Genomic DNA, 18,812 nt, shown 5'->3' with positions numbered 1-18,812 from the left:
GGTATACCAAAATGGTCGACGGGTCGGGCGGCAGTAGCGACCGTTTCCTTAGAAAAAGGTGTTCCCATTATTCCACAAAAACTTTTAATCTTTGTAAAAACAAACAAAAAAAGAATTAAATGTATGTTTTGAAGGGGGAAAAGTGGGTGTATTGGTTATTGGTGGGAAAATATTCCGGGTGAAGGCCCTGAGCGCTACGCACGCGTACTATTGTGGATACAAACTATTTTGAATGTAAAATGCATTTTTGCCTGTTTTCAGAATGTTTATTTATTTATTTATTTATTTTTGCTGTTCAGCAGTCAAGGGAGACGATTTATACATGAGCTCGTCAGCTGATCCATTCTATTGGTTGAATTTAGTTTGAGTTTTTAACCGTTTTGAATAAACTTAAAAAAAAAAAAATGCTGTTTTTGAATGAGCCGATCCTTAAAGTAAAAAACAACAACAACAAAGAAAACAACGCATGCACTCCAAAAATTAACAAAAATCACATCACTTAAAACATTGAAAGGACTATACTAAGAAAGAACACAGACTTTAAAGTAGGTCTAATTTAAGTGAAGAAAACTACCATTAAAAATATACAGATATTGATAAATATTTGATTAAAAAGTCGCATAAAAATTAATTTCCAAAACAAAGTGTAGTTAAAAATGCACAATGTATTTTCATTAAACCAGATAGTCAATAACTCAAGTAAAAGCATGAATCTATTTTTAAAATATTCACATAATCGTACAAAGTAGGAATAATAATAATAAAGAAATTATAAGATAAAAACAAATATAAACTCTCATATAAGATATCAAAATATCTACAATGCATGTAGTCTTGAACTGTTTTTTACACCAGCAGACCAGCACCTCAGTCTTTTTCCTTCTCCAAATGACGCCAAAAATAGTCAGAGAGGCTCAGATTTTATGAGTGTTTATTTATGGTGCAAAATGACAGGTAAACTGACAGGTTATCATGGCCCGGTGGCAGTTTTGAAGTGTGTAGCAAAAGTCCCAATACTGTCATAATGATCATATTAACAAAGCCTAAACCCTAAAGCCCATTTATATGTAGTCAAAATCACTGATGTGTAAAAGTCTATACCTTCTGTGCTATATTACATTCAAAAATATTAAATTTAAAGCCCAAGAAAAGTTTTCATTATGGAAAGCAATTCCAAAGACCACTGGAACAGGTAGGAATTATGCAAGAAAAAGTCTCAAAATGTTTTCCACATTACTGGCATATTTGCTTTTGCCAACATTCATTTCATTTCAGTGTGCTAAAAATCACCTTTTGGTGAGTTTTCATCCTTAGTACTGGTAATGTACATTGAACCCAATATTTACTGTCACTGATGTTATCTTCACTCTTGGTGAAACAGTTCTACATATTAGATAAAGTAGCAAAACAGTGGTTCTACTGCCAGTGTTGCGATACATCATATACCCAGCGATGATAGATTTAATTAGCAGAGAACAAGATCCAACCCGGTTTTTGTTGCTGTCAGACAGAAATTTGGCATTTTTACTTGGAAAACTTTTTAGCTTCAGCCTGCTGTGATTAATGGTGGCATTTCTGTTGTTTTTGTCTTTAATGGGCCTTCAAAAAATATGTTTTGTTACAACTGATCTGCTTGTTCACATGTTGGGTACAGTGGTGTTGACATAGATTTCTTGTCTGGCGCCGTCTCTAAGCATAAACTTCATCAAGTCAGTCTTATTTTCTTATTTCTCTTTCAGTTTGAAAAATGTTGTTCTTTAAAACCACAGTTGAGAAATCACACTAAATTTGGGGAACATTCATTTATTTTAATGATACTGTTTCTCAATTATAAATGAGACTAAAGTTTCTGAATGGCTTTTTACTCCCATTGTAAGTCTTCAGACAGTGCTGCAGAGTTTAATCTCAAGTAAAGGCTTTTATTTATTTACTTGTTTTGCTTAATTCTTGAATGTTTTCAGTTGCAAGTATTTGTGTAGTCTTCAAAGTGCACATTTAATAAATATTGAGTTGCTGATTTTTTTTGTTTTGTTAGAATCATATCAGCAGTTATGGTAGTAAAAAAAACTCAGTTCACATTTTTATTTTCTTTTAAGTCACTATTTATAGTTGTGTTGTGCATAGTAAAGTGAAAGTAATAGAATACATCTTTATTTTACAACACTGTGGTCCCAAATATCAAAAGGTGTTGTACCATTTCTTATTGTTTTCATAGCTAGCGTTTTCTTTTCCCTGAAATTATTAAGGAAATGGTAGTTGTCTGTTTGAGATAAATTTGCTGCTTCCTAGAGTGGAACACTAATAAGACTACCCCTCTTTAGTATTTAAACTCATTTTAATTCACTCATTTTAAAGCAGAACTAATTTACCTTTGACAGCACTTATTTGTTGCATGACCGTTCTTTACTAAAAGTCTCCAATTAAATCCTTTCAAATGTCTAATTATCTGTTTTTTCTAATTTAGCTTTGTGTGGTAGTGATCATTGAACAATTGCATTTTAGTTGTTTTTTTTTTTATTTCTGAGAGCTAAAAATGGCTTTAACCTTTTAACATTGGAGCTGTAGCTCCAGTCTTGACGTTCTTAGAATAACCGTAACTCTTTATGCAAATAACGTACTTCTAATGGATTCTAAAGCCAAGAACAGCCACTTTGTGTTGAAATGGGGCAAGAGTTGGTTCAAAGAGCGTGTGATATGTCCTGGCACTGGGGACAGTTCCGGTTTTAAAGCAGATTGCTAGAACTTGTTTAGATTATTGTTTGTCTACATATAAAACGTAAAAAAGTTTTAGTATAAGTTCAGATTACGTTTACGTTTATTTGCTATTTTCTGTATGTCTTGAAAAATGTGTTTGAATTGAGTAGATTAGTTTTATTGCCTTTTACTCATTGGTAGTTATTTGCTTTGTTTAATGCCAGGTTTACAGTGGAAGCAAATAGTAAGCACCAGTTTTCTGCTCAGTGCTTTTATGTAACAAAACACTTTTATTTTGCTAGTTGTATATTTGAAACCAAAACGTGAGGACTTTTTTTGTAGTTAGTCTCACATTGTTAACAGTGGCTGTAACTCAGTTAGCCAGTCTCTGTAATTAATATTCTCTTTTTTCTGATCATTTGTTTGTTTATAATCTTCTATGGTTCCATAGGGTTGATATGAAATTGTAAGTATTGTTTCAAGGGATCTTAATGTGGAAGGTTTCTTAAGAGAAAATTTGCATTATTTGTGCCAGAAAGTGTTGTACTTTTGTTGAGGCAGAGATAATAATTAAGCTTTTTGAGAAAATAGACCCTTTGAACAAAGTTAAATCTTCAAAAGGTAGCATTTTTTTTTTTTTTTTTGGAGAATGCTTGGGATTGGGAATCAACTTTTTCACTAAATGAATATTTTTGGTTTTGGGTTCTCTGTTAAGAGATGTAACTTTTTAAAAGTACATTTTACTTGGCTGTGAAATAATGTTTGCCAACCATATTTGACCTAAAAGCTGATGTTGTGTGTCTTCTGACATGTTAAAAAGTGCTTTGGGGAAAAAATCAAAACAATTAAAGCTATTTTTTAAATGAAAAATGTAACCCTGTATAACGTAATAGTATATTTCTGCTTTCCACCTCAGCCTCTTCGTGTACTCAGACAGTAATTCACACCTTTCTTCCACCCTTCGTTTGGAACGCAGTGCAACGCTGTCCATCGCCAACTGCACCAGAGGATCTCATTTGATATTTGGACCTGTGGCAGCAGTAACAGCCCTCCGTATTGCTCAGATTGAGACTCAGACACGGATTGCTCTTCAGCAGCTTGCTTTACTGGCATCTATCCTCTCTGGGAATCATTGTTGCAACAACGAACTTTCAAGAGTTGTGTCTACTCACCTCGCCCTTCTCGGCCTTCTAAATAGACAACAAGTGGCAGTTGTGGGGTTAAACCCCACCACGAACTCTAAAGCTTCAACAGTTTCACAGCATCATCTATTTGCAACCATGTATCACCAGCGACCCCAGCAACCAGGGTCACAACGGTTTCCCAATGCACCCAGGCCTCCTCTTCTCCCGACTCCTCCAAATCAACATACAAATTGCTCAAATGTGCAACGAATGACTTTTCCGTTTCCTCGTCCCACCCAACTTCCTGATGAGCTGGAGTCAGCTCTGTCTATCCGGGGCACAAGGGACATGGACCACCGTCAAATGGATCACATGAATCAACCTAACCACAACCCAAGTCCTACGGTTGGTCAACACGGAGGCTTTGGTTCTAACCCAGCATCACTCTCACTGTCAACAGAAAACAAGTCTGGTCATCAACAGGGAATAAACTGGTCAAACTATCCACCTCCAAAAAAACTGTTTGCAAATCCCCCACCTGGTGTCAGCCTTCAAGGAACACAGCAGCAGACTCAAAATCGTCAGCCTCACGGTGGTGGAGGCGGAGGTGATGGTCAAAATGTGTACACACCAGAAAGTGCTGGCAGCATCTTGGCCAGTTTTGGACTTTCAAACGAGGATTTAGAGGTGTTGAGCCACTACCCCGACGATCAATTAACCCCAGACACTCTGCCGTTCATTCTAAGGGACATCCAGATCAACAAGTCTGGCCAGCAGAAAAATGTTGCTTCCACTTCCTCAACTTCATTTTCTCACAAAATCCACGAAATGCCAACACTTGCTTCTAGCTCCTCACATCCCCCAGAGGTACCGAGCCTACTTACTGTCACACAGACAGCAGGGAAAGTCATTGACTATGGACACGCCAGCAGGGGAAATGATGAGAGTACAACCAGAGAGACTTTCAAAAGGGAGCAACTCTCTAGCGAAAGGACTGTTAAAATGTACCCAACATCTTCATCGTCAAAAGTGGATAAACCCGAAAGAAGGCAAGTTCGTTTGGACCGCAAAGAACCAAACAAGCTTGAAGACAGGGACTATCGCAGGACAAGCAGTGAGAAACGCAGGAGCAGCCGGTCACCTGGCCGTCAGTATCCACTGTCACCCAAATCTCGCAATTTGGACAGAGACTACAGACAGGACGTGTCAAAACCAAGAACCACATCAGAAACCAGGAGTGATTCTGCCTCAAGACACTCTGTGGCCTCGTCAACGGATTCACGACCGAACAGTAGCAAGAAGTTACCTACTCCAACCATGATTAGTGATTTTTCAGCCATTCCTCCAAAGGTGTATCCCCATACCTGCTCCCTGTGCCACGAACAGTGTGATGAGGAAAAGGTGAGTGTTACTGTCCTTGTACCAGTGTCGAACACCTGCCTTAAAAGTGAAAACATCCAGATTCGGTTTTCCTAAAATAACCTTGTGTGAAGTATTCACGAATCGTCACTGTCTTACAAACAGCAGATTGTGATCAGAGTGCTCAGTTTGGGGATCCAAATTATCCAAACTGAGAACTCTGCCATCACAATAACTCTACACACTCCCAGAACAAAATAATTATCACTTTTAAAAACAAACTATTCTGACGATGGTCATTCCCCTAATTTTAATATTGTTTTTAAAGAGTAGACATTGGCAGTTTTTTTGAGTAACGAAAGCTAAGTTTGCTCTTTTGTACCAAGTCATCTCCTATCCAGATGAGTATTTGTTTCCTACAGAGATGTTTCCCATAGAGAATGAACATGTTTAGCTGTCAGCAAAGAAAAAAAAATCCATGTTAAGAAGAGTCTTCTTTGGCTGCATGTGGCTCCTGAGTGAAAAAAAATCCTTTTAGATTTAAGATTCTAATTGAATCAAGTGGAATTAGATTCAGTAAACATTCTTTTTTTTATTTGTTACATTTCAACAAATTGGTTAAATAGCCTCCAGATATTACCATGAAATTGATCATTTTTTTTATTCGCCTGGCAGCAGTTGAGCAGATGAAATCAAGTATTGACACAAGTAATAAAAACACAGGTTCTCCCTCTGTATTTCATACTGGAAGACAGTTTTCTGGCAGAAGGCGCTCGGATACCACTGCCAAAATACTGAATCGATCCATTGACAGTACAGTTTCACTTCCAATTCAACACAATTTGATGAAATATTTATTTATCCGTTAAATTTCAATTTAATTAATACATTGTAATTTAAAGCTGCAAAAGAAATTTGTGTACTGCACATGGTTTTAAAAGTGATTGAATTTCTTTTCTAAGTGAAGTAGAGCTTTAGTTTGAATATTGAGTCATTTTTGAACCTGGTATTACAGGTACTGGAGTTGTGATCTTTGAAAACTGCACAAAAACAGCTTTTTGATGACCTGTTAAGTTTTTATTGTTCCCATCTTGTCATTTACCTCCCTGACACAATCCACCCCCGGTTTATTCCTGCTTTGCACGTTTTTATGTCCTCCTAATCTTTTTGGTTCAGAGATAATTTAGTAATTGGGAAAACTCATTTTTTCACATGTGAACACCTTACATATTTTTGCCAGAAGTAATCTAGATTTCCCATAGAAGTATTATTTGGAGAATAAAATTAATGCAAACTATTTCAAAAGTCTTTATCTTAGCCATCAGTGTGGGGTTGGAGTTTTCTTGTTTATTCAGCCGTATTTTGTAATTTGTTCTTTTATTCCCAACATTATGGTTTAGAGATTTCTTCTAAAAACGTGGATTTAAGACACCTGCGGCACACTTCCTTCAGTGTTTGTATGGTCTAGTAAAACCTTTGTTTTATTGAAATTAAATGTAATTTTAAATAAAAATAGGATAAATATTTAAGTTAATCAGCACTGATAAACAGGATTGTGAAAGTTTTTCTTACCCTGAAGATTTTAAGCAAAATATATTAATCTGTGATGTTTTTCTTCTTTGAGTAAATGATTTTCATTGATTCTCTTCATGCTTTGCTGTCCTATAACTGGCTAACAGTTGTATTATATCTCTTGCAACAGATTTTTAATTGTTTCTAAAAAAAAAGAACATTTAAAATGGGGGAAATCAAAGCTTTAAGGTTCTGACAGTTGTCTCTTAATGACAACCAGGTTTTAAGACTCACATTCTCTTTGACTATTTGGGGGTTTTCTTAATTATTTTTTTTTAAATTTAAATATTCACAAATCTCTGAAAACCTTTACACAAATATTAGTTTGGAGTAATTTAAATTTCATTATTCTTTGAAAGTTTACTAATTAGTGATACTTTTTATTTATTACCAAAACAAATCTCAATTCGACTGAGTGGGGTTCTGTAATGACTAACTTTTTTTCTACTCTTTGGTTTGATTGATTTGTTTTTTACATTGAGTTGATGAAATGTTTGCTTATAAAAAGAATTACAACTAAAGCACTGTTTCATGTTTTTGCTTAACATAAATTCAGCAAAAACAGAGGGTTTGCTAAATCTGAAATATTTAAATATTCGCCTTTCAAATTTGTTAGGAAGTCTTTCACTGGACCGTTGGACTATCAGATGTCTTTGATTTTCATCTTTATATTTGTGTGTGAGCAACTCTGCCTTCAGTTGTTTCTCGACATCTGTGTCAGAAAATGATGTTTTTGTCTTCAATGTCTTTGATTTTCTTTGTCAATCTAGGACTGGGTTGACCATGTAAACACTGTCAACCACACCTCTGCCTGCAGAGACCTGCGCAACAGGTGAGGACATCAGGAGTATTAAAAAAAAGGGAAAAAAAGGCTGGTGTTCAATTTAGGGAAATTATATGGAACAATAATAGCTTATTCCAATGACAAAACTTCATCTCAGCAAATTTTTCACATGAACATCCTGTGGATGAAGTGAAAAATGTTTATTATAAATTGGAAATTTATTCATTTTAGCAAATGTTTACCAACATTTAAATAAATGCTTTTTATTAATCAAATTTTATTAGCAAAATATATTTCTCTGGTGTTTAAGTTCACCAAGACACACCAAGAGTACAGTTTTAGTTTGTTATTAAACTTGGATTTATTTGTTTGTTTAAAGGTACCCCGACTGGAAACCCAATCTACCAAGGTCAGTTATTGTATTGACTTTTTTTCTCTTCAACCTTCAGGTGACATTTTTTTGTTAATCTCAATCAGATCATTTGGAGATTCATACAAAGCTTCAATGAAAAATTATTTAAAAAAAAATGAAACAATTTCTCAATTTGTTCAATTAAAAGCATAAAACTTTACACAGATTATCTTAATTTTATCCTCAGTGCAAGATACATAATAAAAAAAATAAATGAATATAGCAGATGTTTCAAAATACAATTATACTTAATTTTCAATAATTAACTGTATTTTAAAAGTGTATTTGGAATGTAAAACACATCTAGTAGGGAATATATCTATAGATTTCATGGACTTCTGCGCGTGTGTGGTAAGAGTCGCCTATGAAAACACCTGCCGTTGTGGTTTTTTTTGTATGTTTTTTTTAGTCGGAGTGGACGATACGGCAGTCGTGCTCTGTGGGACCCCAAGGATGGATCTCCGTTTCATTCCTCCTCTCGCTCTCCAAGTCCTCCATCGAGCAGACGTCGGCTGGAGGCACATTCCCCCGGACCACGTGGGAGGGCCTACACCTCCCATCACCACCCAAGGCCTTATCACTACTCAGGTAGTCCAGACAAATGTCTCTGAAATACTCTTACAGTTCCATCCGATTGGAAGTCATCTTAAACATCTTTTTGCTCCACTCAGAACGAGGTCATCGGTATGACCCCCATCACCATGGCCCGCACTCTTCCTCCTACGTGCACCGAACGTCCTCCACTTCATTCAGAGGCTACCAGCCTGACCGGAGGAGCAGGGAGTCGGCAGGTTTGTTGCTGTGTTTTTGTTTCTTTCGCTGAAGCTTATCTAGAAGTATTATTTTTGAGTAACATGATTTTTAGTCTTCACCATAACCCTTTAACACCTGAGGCACCACCAGTGACGCTTAAAAACAAAATCTTTAATATACCGTTTAACATGATCAATGTAGTAATTCCAGTAGATTTTGATAAAGAAAAGCGGATATCTGGCCCCCCGGATCTTGACTTTGACACGTGGTGTAGAGGCACCCCTAATTAAATCATCTTAAGAATAAATGTGTATTTTAGTCTAACTTTTGGTAATCTTGCAGGGAGTTATTCTCGCAGTGCAGTGAAACGGCCACATGATGAAGACTCCAATGACAGCCATCGAAATCAACCCTCCTCCTCCTCTGCGAGCTCCAAACACGGGTCCTCTAAAAACGTCAAGGAGACGACCAAACCCGTCACCAAAACAACCAAGACGGCAAGTACTAATGCTCTTTTGTTGAAGTTGATATGTATAAGGATTTGCTGAACATTATGAACTTGGACTTGAATTAAAACAACACCTTTGATTTGTAGGCGGTGAAACCCCCACCTGCCAAAAAGAAGAAGAAGGTGGTGACTCCAACCACTCAAGACTTCTCCTTTGTGGACCGTCTGGTTTATCTGACAGGCATCCCCACCGATGCCTCCGAGCAGGAAGTCACCGACATGGTTGGGGCTTTTGGCAAAATCAATAACGTGATCCTCATGCCGTGCTCAGAGGAGGAGAGTGAGAAGGGACAAGGACAGAAGGTACAGCTCGACTTTATGACTTTGACTTTATGTAGAGTGAATGGAAGTGCTTTGTGCCTCTCATTCATCACGGCCCTTTTTTTAGGCGTCTGTTTGCATGGTGAAGGCGGAGGATGCTCTGGCTCTGGCTTCCTCTTCAAATCTGAGCATCAGAAACCAGGAAATCACAGTTTCAGTGGCAAAGGTGAGCTGTTTAGTTAAAAGACAGCAACAGTCTTATTTCACCCACCCTAAATCTTTTTTAGCTGTAACTTTATTGACAGTTTGCCCAGATTTTTTTTTAAGTCAGCACACTAATTTTTGGATCCTGCCTAAAACTTAAGTATTTTATTGAATTTCTATAAAGAAATATTTATTTTTTCTTTTTTTTTTATAGAAGCAAGAAGATGAAGCCTCATGCGATTCCAACAGGTTTGTCATATTTAATGTTTGATTTTTCCTTTTTTCTTTCAGTGCTCACATTCATTTCAATAACTTTCAAAACTTAAGTCACTGTTTTAATAATATTTTTGTCTTTTTAGCAAACTCAATCCTGAAGTGGACCAAAGCACAACCGGGAAGAGCTCGAGTAAGAAATCTCAACTTGTCATGAGACTCATTATGTCTGATTTTATGTCTTTTAAAAACTTGGTTTTTATCATTTTTTTCCTTGAACATATCTTTATTGGGATTTTTGAAACTTCAACAGCATTACATTAAAACGTTATTCTCAGTCTGGCATAAAAAAAAACTAAATTTCACTACTTCACATTTATGTTAAGAATAAATAAAATCAAATGGATAGAGAAATTAAATGTAGAAATATGTAAGAATAAATAAATATAGTGACAGAAATTCTTGGGTCAAAACTAAGCATAGAATGTGTACAAAATCTCACAGAAAGATTCCGTATTTTGAGTTTATTATATGTTCACCTTTTTTTCCAAGCTAAAATGAATGTTAAAACATTGTGGAAAACAGTACTTTTTAGTCACAAATCTCGCTTCAATTTTTTTCTCATTTTTTTAAGACTCAGCAGGAGGAGAAGCTGACCAGAAGACAGTGGAGCAGGTACCCGAGCTGATTTCAAACACTCATTTGGACAGTTAAAAAGGCTTCTGTCTGGGGGCGGCAGTGGCTCATGCAGTGCCTCCCAGTCAACTGTTGTTGTGTCCTTGGCTAAGACACTTCACCCTCCTTGCCTCCAGTGTGGCTCCACTGGTGTGTGCATGTGTATGAATGTCCCGGTGATGGTCAGAAACGTGTACTGGCAGCCACGCCTCTGTCAGTCTGCCTCAGGGCAGCTGTGGCTACATCAGTAGCTCACCATCACCGAGAATGAATGAGGAGTGGATGAATAATGGATACTCATTGTAAGCACTTTGAGCATCTGGAAAAGTGCAGAAAAATCCAATCCATTATTATTACTATTTGTCTGTTTTGTTGGTCAAAAACCTTAATGTCCTCATTTTGGTTTTTTTTTCCCATAGAACTGCAGGGTTTTGTTTTGGGGTCTTCCTGAGAGCGGCTGGTCGAAGGACGACATCCTGCAGCTCACCCAGCCTTTCGGAACTCCCTCTGACGTAATCGTGGCAGCAAATGTCGGAAAGGTACGACTTCCTCTAAAGATGCTGTCCTGGAAATGCATGTGTGTGTTTAGAACAGTATCTGCGTTTTCACCAAAGAGTGTAAAAAAAGTTTTTCTCTCTTTTTTTTTTTTTTTTCTTTAGGCATTGGTGTTCATGCAGGACGTAGAGGTGGCTGAAGAAATGGTGAAAGTTCACGGCTTCAAAACTCCAAAGATCCTCGACTGTGACGTCAAAATGAGACTTGTCAAGCAGAACATCAGCCTCAGCACACCAGTATGACTGTCTACTTGGTTTGAATGCTTGATTATACATTTTTTATATTTGATGTTTAACGATTCTATCAAATGTCTCCTCATAGGTGGCTCTTTACAACCTTTTCATGTCGGCAGCAGATCCATCAGTGAGTTTCCCACGGATACTGACCTTCATTTTTAAAAATTGTTGTTCTTCATGCATCACTGTAAACGTTCTGTCAATGTGTTTCCTCCAGGAGTGTCCATCTCTAGTCAGCTGGAACAGCCTGTTGGTGATCAAGAACGTTCCAGACTCTTCCTCTGGCTCCTCTGAGGTCCTGAAGCTGGTGCGACGCTTCGGCACAGTCATTAAAACGCTCGTCTTGGACAACATGGTAAGGGTTGTTTATGTTGGCATCCTCAATCAGATCTCACACAGGCTCCGCCTCTTTGGATCTCGAGTAGTAAAAATGTTTTTTTTTGTCTCTTCCTGCTCAGATTATCTGCGAGATGGCAACAGCTGCCATGTCCTTGTCTGTTTACAAGCGCTTCCTGATGTTCCCGTGCATGATCCAGAGCAACCCGCTCTTCTTCTCCCGCAAGCCCGACCCCAGAACCAACACGCAGGCGAAGGCCATTTCTGTTGGTCCCGAAGCAGCCGAGGTCAGGGTCTTAGATTTTGGTTTAAACTCCCATCTGTGAGGCAGAGACCATGATTGACGTCTTTGCCTTTTTGTGGTTTCAGGAGAAACCTGCAAACGGTGAAGACAGCCAAGCAGCAGCTGCTGAAGAAGATGCAACAGTTCATGAAGAGAATTCAGATCCTCCGCTGGAGAAGATGGAAGAAGATGAAAAGATAAGAAGCACAGAAGACGAGAGCAAAGAGGAGAAGATGGAAACAGATCCTCCTGAGTCTGCAGCCACAGCGGCTTCTGAGGCCCAAGCCGACGCGCTCTCAGAGACCAACCAGACTTCAGCCGAGAAAACAGAAGTGAAGGAAGACAGCAGCACGCCTCAGGTAGACAAAGACCTCCTTCCTAAAGCGGAAGAGCCACAAGCATCCGGCAGTCACGCCAAACCAGACTGTCAGGAGCCGGCCATGCCCGAACTTCCTAAGGTAAACATCAGAGATGAACCTGCAGCATTTTCATCTGCTTTATCACATTTATCTGTAACCTTTTTCTGCTCGCTTGAACAGATGACCCAAGCCATGGTTGACGCGCTGCTGGTGGAGTGCAAGACGAGACACGCCAGTCGAGCCGGCAGCGCTGAAGTGCCCCCCAGTGGAGAGAAGCAGAAAGCACAAGTGAAGACAGAGGAGAGCACAGAGCAGGCTAATAAACACCCTGTAAAAGAACAGGCCAAGAAACTGGAAAAGGAGCGAAAAGAACGGGAGGTTAGGAAGGAGAAAGAGAGGGAGGACAGGAAGAGGAGGGGCTCGGAGAAGGAGTTTAAGCAGAAGACGATGGAGCGCCCTGAGAAATCACGGGAAAAGAGGGAGAAGAAGGAGGAGGACAGAAGGGAGTGGGAGAGAAGGGAAAGCGACAGGAGGGAGCGGAAGAGAGGCCACAATGAATCAGGGTGGAGGTCCTCCCACCGCTCAGAATCTAACAAGCAGAGCTCCAGAAGAGATGATCGTCACAATACGGCGCCCAAAACCTCAAAGGTGAAGCAGTTTGAAGGCCGGCGGAGCGAGAACCTGCAGCTGAGTCTGTCTTACAACTTCTGCTTTTTCTTGTCCTAAAATCAGGTGGAGGAAAAGGAGGAGGAGGAGGAGTTTCCATTTAACCTGAGTGACTTTGTGACCGTGGACGAAGTGGGAGACGTCCTTGATCTTCCTGGCTCTTTTCCTCCTGCCGTTCCCCTGGAAACATCCGAGGATGCCATCCCCACAACTGTTGCACAGGAACCTCCAGAGGTACGTTTATGCCGAATATTAGGGCTGGGTATCGATTATAATTTCCAGAAACGATTCAATTCACAAAAGCCTGAATCAATTCAATTCAGATGGTTGCAGGTTTCTCAGGTTTCTTAGTTTGGTCACTAGGTGGTGATTATGCTTTTGAATTACACCTTATTCCAGAAGAAGACAGTATGAGCAAACATTTGGGTTTTATACCACAAATGGTAACTTGAAAAATATTTCCTTTAAAGTTTGAAGTTTGGAACGTTCATACCTGTGAGTTTAAAAAGATGTTCATTTAGTCAACAATGTTATGATCATGTCAACTGAGCGTTAGCATTAGCCGTCCTTTGGGAAATCTCATTAAACATTAGCATCAAGCTAGCGGACTTTAGCTTTATGTGCTAAATCAATTTATATTTTTAAGTATCGATTATTGATCTGTTAAGCTTAAGGAAGTGGCAGAAATGAGACTCGCTTTAATGGTCACTTAAACCGACTTTTGTTATTTCATCAGATGAAACTTTGTAGTCTTTGGTTCTTAGTTGTCCATGTTAGCAGAGACAGGATGAGTAACAAAGAGAAGCCGCAGAGATTAATTCAGGCTACAAGAGGGAATAGTGTCTCGATTGTGGACAAATTTATAAAAATATCACATGTATTTACACTGTTCCATCGCTGTAACATTGTTCACCCTTTGGAATTTCGCGGTTATGCAACCTTTTTTTTTTCTTTCCTTACTGCACATTGTGTTCTGCATCCTGATTGGCTGTAGACCATTATCAATAATTCTCCATGCTGCGTCTCTTGTACAGAATGTGTTCAGTTTGCCAAATCTGCATCAATCTCGTGATCAGATCTTTGGTTTCATTCTATAATTCTGGACATGTTTTTCTTTGAAGGTTTGATGGAAGTTTCTTTTGAGTTTAAACAAGAGAAATATGTGAAAATGTTCGTGTCTGTCTGAGAAAAGTGTATAAAGAAAGTGTGTAATGAGGGTTTTTACAGCCGTATAACATCTAGAGATATTGTAAAAAAAAATAAAACGTCAAAGATTTCATCTATCGTGGGTTATTTTTAGAAAGTAAGGGGGACCACAGCATTAGTCCTCATTTAAAATAAACAAACAACAAAACATAAGCATCTGTTCTTCCCATGTCTAGTCCTTTGATGATTTCCGTAAAAGTGAAGACTTTCAGCGACAGTCTGAGGAGATCTTCACGTTTACAAGAACGTTTAACAATTATAGAGGGCGATGACGTCATTTGATTTGGCATCATCACTGCAGATGAGGAAGATAACAGACTGTTTTGAAGTTACTGCCTACATTTCTAAGCTAAATAAACAAATGAGTAATAATAGCATTTATTTTAATTTTTAAAAAGTTTCAAGCATAAGTGGAATTCATTTGAGTGTTGGGTTTGCTTCAGTTCCTTTTAGTTTTTGAGAATTCTTAAATTTAGTTTGTTTTTATTTTATTTTGACTGTCACTTTCAGTCTGTTTCAGAAGGAAAAATGAATGTTAATGTTTCTTCTTTTCTGCTTCAGGAGAAACCCAAAGAGGCTAAAGAGATCCCAGAGAAATCTGTAACTGAGTCAGAAGAAGCCAGTGACCTGACCCCTCAGACTGCAAATGGTTTAGTCCAGACAGACGGAACGGCCAACCTGGACCTGGAGGCCGAGGATTCACAAGACCTATCATCTAAGGTAGAAACGGTTGAACCCAAAGCACCTGAGGGCGACGCCCACCCTGAGACTGGGACAGGTACAGCATCACACAGAAGAAACATTTCCTCCTTCCTCTGTACCTTTTTCCTCTTTGACCATGTCCTCTCATTGATCCTCAGATGCATCAGTGCCACCTCCTCTGGACTCCACCTCGGAAGTGGAACCTCCTCCTGCAGCCTCAGCGGACTCTTCCTCACAAAGCGTGAACGAAGGTGCAGCGACTGCAGAGAGGAAAGAAGAAAAGGAGAGCAGTCCTCCTACTGAAACTCAGACTGAAAAGGAAGCTGATGCGTTCAACGATAAGAAGGAGCAGGAGCAGACGTCTGAAGAGGAGACGAAAGGAGCAGGAGAGCAGACGACTGAAGAGGAGAAAGGAGCAGGAGAGCAGACGACTCAAGAGGAGAAAGGAGCAGAAGAGCAGACGACTCAAGAGGAGAAGAAAGGAGCAGGAGAGCATATGTCTGAAGAGGAGAAGAAAGGAGCAGGAGAGCATATGTCTGAAGAGGAGAAGAAAGGAGTAGGAGAGCAGACAACTCAAGAGGAGAAAGGAGCAGGAGAGCAGACGACTCAAGAGGAGAAAGGAGCAGGAGAGCAGACGACTCAAGAGGAGAAAGGAGCAGGAGAGCAGACGACTCAAGAGGAGAAAAGAGCAGGAGAGCAGACGACTCAAGAGGAGAAAAGAGCAGGAGAGCAGACGACTCAAGAGGAGAAAGGAGCAGGAGAGCATACGTCTGAAGAGGAGAAGAAAGGAGCAGAAGGTTAGCTTCTTTGCACAAAAGAAAGATCTTCCAGAAGTGACTTTCAAGTGTTTAAATTTGATCATTCTGGTCGTGTTTTTCAGGCCAATCAGAGAACACAGAAGCGGTGAAGCCAGACAACACTGATGACATCATCACTAAAAAGACAACAACAGCAGAGCAGCCCCTCCCTCCTTATGACCCGCGCCAGCCTGTTGGTAAGACTTGGATCTGTGAAAATCCGATTTGACTCAGATCTGGACACAACTGGAGTTGTGTTTGCGTGCGTTTGCAGGGATGGAGTATTTGATCCCGAAGACGGGCTTCTTCTGTAAGGTGTGTTCCCGATTCTTCACCGGAGAAAAGACCATGGAGATCAACCACTGCAAAACCCGGAAGCACTACGAGAGCCTGCAGGTACGGAAGTCCTCATCACTTCACCTGCTTTAAACGAGCTGAACATATGCTTAAAAAAATCACCAGCACAACATTTAGAAGCTGAACTAGAAGAAAACCAAATTCTTAACCAGAAAAGTTGCATTACCTGAGACAATGCTAGTGTGATTTGTAGAAAAATTGCTTAAAAATCCCAAATACATGCCAATTTTGCAAAAATATTTTGAGTTAAAATTCAAATTAGCCAGAAAAAATCTTAGTAGATTCAAAATTAGCTAAACTAAAATATTCCCCAGTAAACTAAATTAGTCAAACTGTTAGCATGTTGCTAAAATAAAAGCTAAACTCCAAATTTTTTGAGAATTAATTTATAAGATTAAAACATGAATATATTTAAAAGTTTGTTGCTAATCCTAAAATTTTGAAATTTGAAGACTTTCTCATTCGTTTCCTATGGGGAATATTTTGCTCAATATTTAAAAAAACTTTAAAGTTTATGAATACCAAAAACACAATCAGTAATGTCCTGAACTGATTTGATACCAAGACTGCTACCAGTGATTGAGTTTTTATGTGCCAAAAAATGTACATAAAAGAGGAGAATAGCAGAATAATAGTTAAAGAATGGTTTGGGTTATGATTTTTCATGTCAACATTTTGTCTTCTCTTTTGCAGAAATTCTTGCAGACAAAAGCATCAACTGTAAAAACGGACTGAAAATGCTTCTGCCAAACTCCTCCTGGGGTGTCGTCTTTTCAGGCTTCGGGTCCAACAAATTTCTTTTTATTGTGGTTTAATTTTCATGTCATATCTTAGTTAGAATTCTTGGAATTGAGTCAGGTTTTTTTTATATGAGAAGTTCTGTGAAACGAATGAAAAATGAACAATGGATGAAAAGTCTAAAGAGCTGTGCACAAATAATAAAAAGCTTTTACCCAAGATATTTGTTGGATTTGTTTTGTAATGTTTAGTAAATAAATGTAAAGAATATTCTACAAAAACTCTCTTTCCATGCTCCACAGTCGTCATGCTGTTAGATTCCTCTTAACTGCAGAAACATGAAGGCAAGCTTTCATTTGTACTCTAAGAAGACAGAAGCTGAGATTTTCACATTCTTCTGTACCTGACACCCAGTATTTCAAGAACTAGAAAACAAAACTAATTCCATGAAAATAAATGAGAACACATTTCCTGGAGGTGTAACAAATTAAAATACTGGGAAGAAATTGAGGAAAAACCTCAACATTACTTCAGGATATGATATCTAAAACTTCTTGTCATGCATTTTGGAAACATAATGGACATTGTTTAGAAGGAAGCTATGTTTTTGTTAAAAATCATTTTAGTTGCAAAAAAAGTAAGATTGAATAAAATGGCGGAGGAGATATTAGTCTGGGAAATAATGACTTCTTAAACTTAGAGGATATAAATAGGGGATTAAGTAGAAGTGATTTCTGATTGAAAACTTGTATTAAACTCCAGACTTAACATATATACTGCTCACAAAAACTGCTCTAATTGTTGCCCCTGAAGTGCACCTGTTGTTAATTCCATCAACACCAATGCAGCTGAAATTGATTAACGAGGCCCTCAGCTGCTTAACCAACCAGAAAATTATCAGACAGGTTTAATTCAATTCATGCCAGGCCCAATAAAAAAGTGTTCCTTTAATTTTTGTGAGCAGTATATATTTTTTTTTTATTTTTTTGCAAATTAAAAACCTTTTTTTTTAGTTAAAAAAAGTCTTCAGCTATCAGATCTTTTTAACCTTTGGGTTCAACTTAAACCTTCCTATTAAAAAAAAAAAAAAAGTTTCCTCTTGATGTTAAGTGAAGCAAATGAACATCAAACTGCTTCCTGTTCCCCTTCTTGTTGCAGATTGGACCAGGAAACAAATAAAGAAATAGTCAAAAATGCAGTTTTAAGCTTAATTTTTTAAACATATGTCCTCCATTATGAAAAAAGCCACTAGAACATGTTAAAAACTTTCCTCTGAGTGGGTCTATAACTAACTTTCATTTACTTTAACATTTGCGGAAAAAAAAACTGCTGGAAACATCATGCAGTTACAACAGCTGCTCACTTGGGGGCGACATTTATGTAAATGTTTGTGACTCATAATTCTCAATAAAAGTAAATATTGGAAATGCTTCTTTCTTTTGATGATTTTTTTTCCTCCTCTTCCTTTTTTCCTTTTTTCCCATTCTCTATGTAAGTCATTGAAAACAGCATGTCATTTGCTGATAGCACAAACTAAAGCAGAGGAGGAGCGGGCAGGAACGTCATTGGGGTGCACCCTTGGAACTGATAACTCAAACTGATTTATGAGCCAAGGTGGGATGTGAAAACGAAAAAGCAGTTTTCATTGGCTTTGTCATTTTAATTTGTCACAGAATGAACAGTGATGATGAAAAAAGTGAAAAAGCCGTTTGGTGAATTGCTTTTTCATTTTATTTAAAATAAAGAGACAACTCATGCAGGTACATTGTGAAAATGAAAAAGGATTTCTGTTAATCCTTTTCAGTTTTCAAATTTTAGATTTCTAATTGAATTTTGGTACAAATTTACCAGATAACTTTTTGAAAATGAAATGTTAAATCCCATTTTCTTTATCATTTTAATTAAGTTACAGAATGTGGTGATGAACAAGAAAAGGGCTTTCAGAGAATTGTTTTCTTTTTTATTTAAGAGACAAGAAATGGAGTTACATTTTGAAAATGAAAAAGCATTTCCAGTAT

At 38.2% G+C, this 18,812-nt stretch overlaps 1 protein-coding gene across 1 annotated transcript; it reads left to right on the top strand.

Annotated features, from left to right (window-relative positions):
- Positions 1 to 3,670: 3,670 nt before the first annotated feature.
- LOC112157524 (zinc finger protein 638) lies at positions 3,671 to 17,013 on the top strand (the record flags this gene model as incomplete). Its single annotated transcript, XM_024290303.1, is given in 24 exon segments — positions 3,671 to 5,219; positions 7,520 to 7,581; positions 7,913 to 7,942; positions 8,355 to 8,533; positions 8,617 to 8,736; positions 9,041 to 9,195; positions 9,294 to 9,509; positions 9,595 to 9,693; positions 9,886 to 9,920; positions 10,031 to 10,077; positions 10,519 to 10,559; positions 10,979 to 11,098; positions 11,219 to 11,350; positions 11,436 to 11,477; positions 11,568 to 11,705; positions 11,809 to 11,973; positions 12,056 to 12,427; positions 12,509 to 12,976; positions 13,061 to 13,228; positions 14,762 to 14,978; positions 15,061 to 15,699; positions 15,783 to 15,896; positions 15,974 to 16,095; positions 16,750 to 17,013. Coding segments are annotated over 24 exon segments (4,968 nt in total). The 3' UTR covers positions 16,792 to 17,013.
- Positions 17,014 to 18,812: the final 1,799 nt, after the last annotated feature.

The sequence above is a fragment of the Oryzias melastigma genome, linkage group LG1 (genome assembly GCF_002922805.2).
Source record: "Oryzias melastigma strain HK-1 linkage group LG1, ASM292280v2, whole genome shotgun sequence".
NCBI classification, from domain to species: Eukaryota; Metazoa; Chordata; class Actinopteri; order Beloniformes; family Adrianichthyidae; genus Oryzias; species Oryzias melastigma.
The sequence above is the reverse complement of the archived record's forward strand: the minus strand, read 5'-3'. Positions and strand labels throughout refer to the sequence as shown.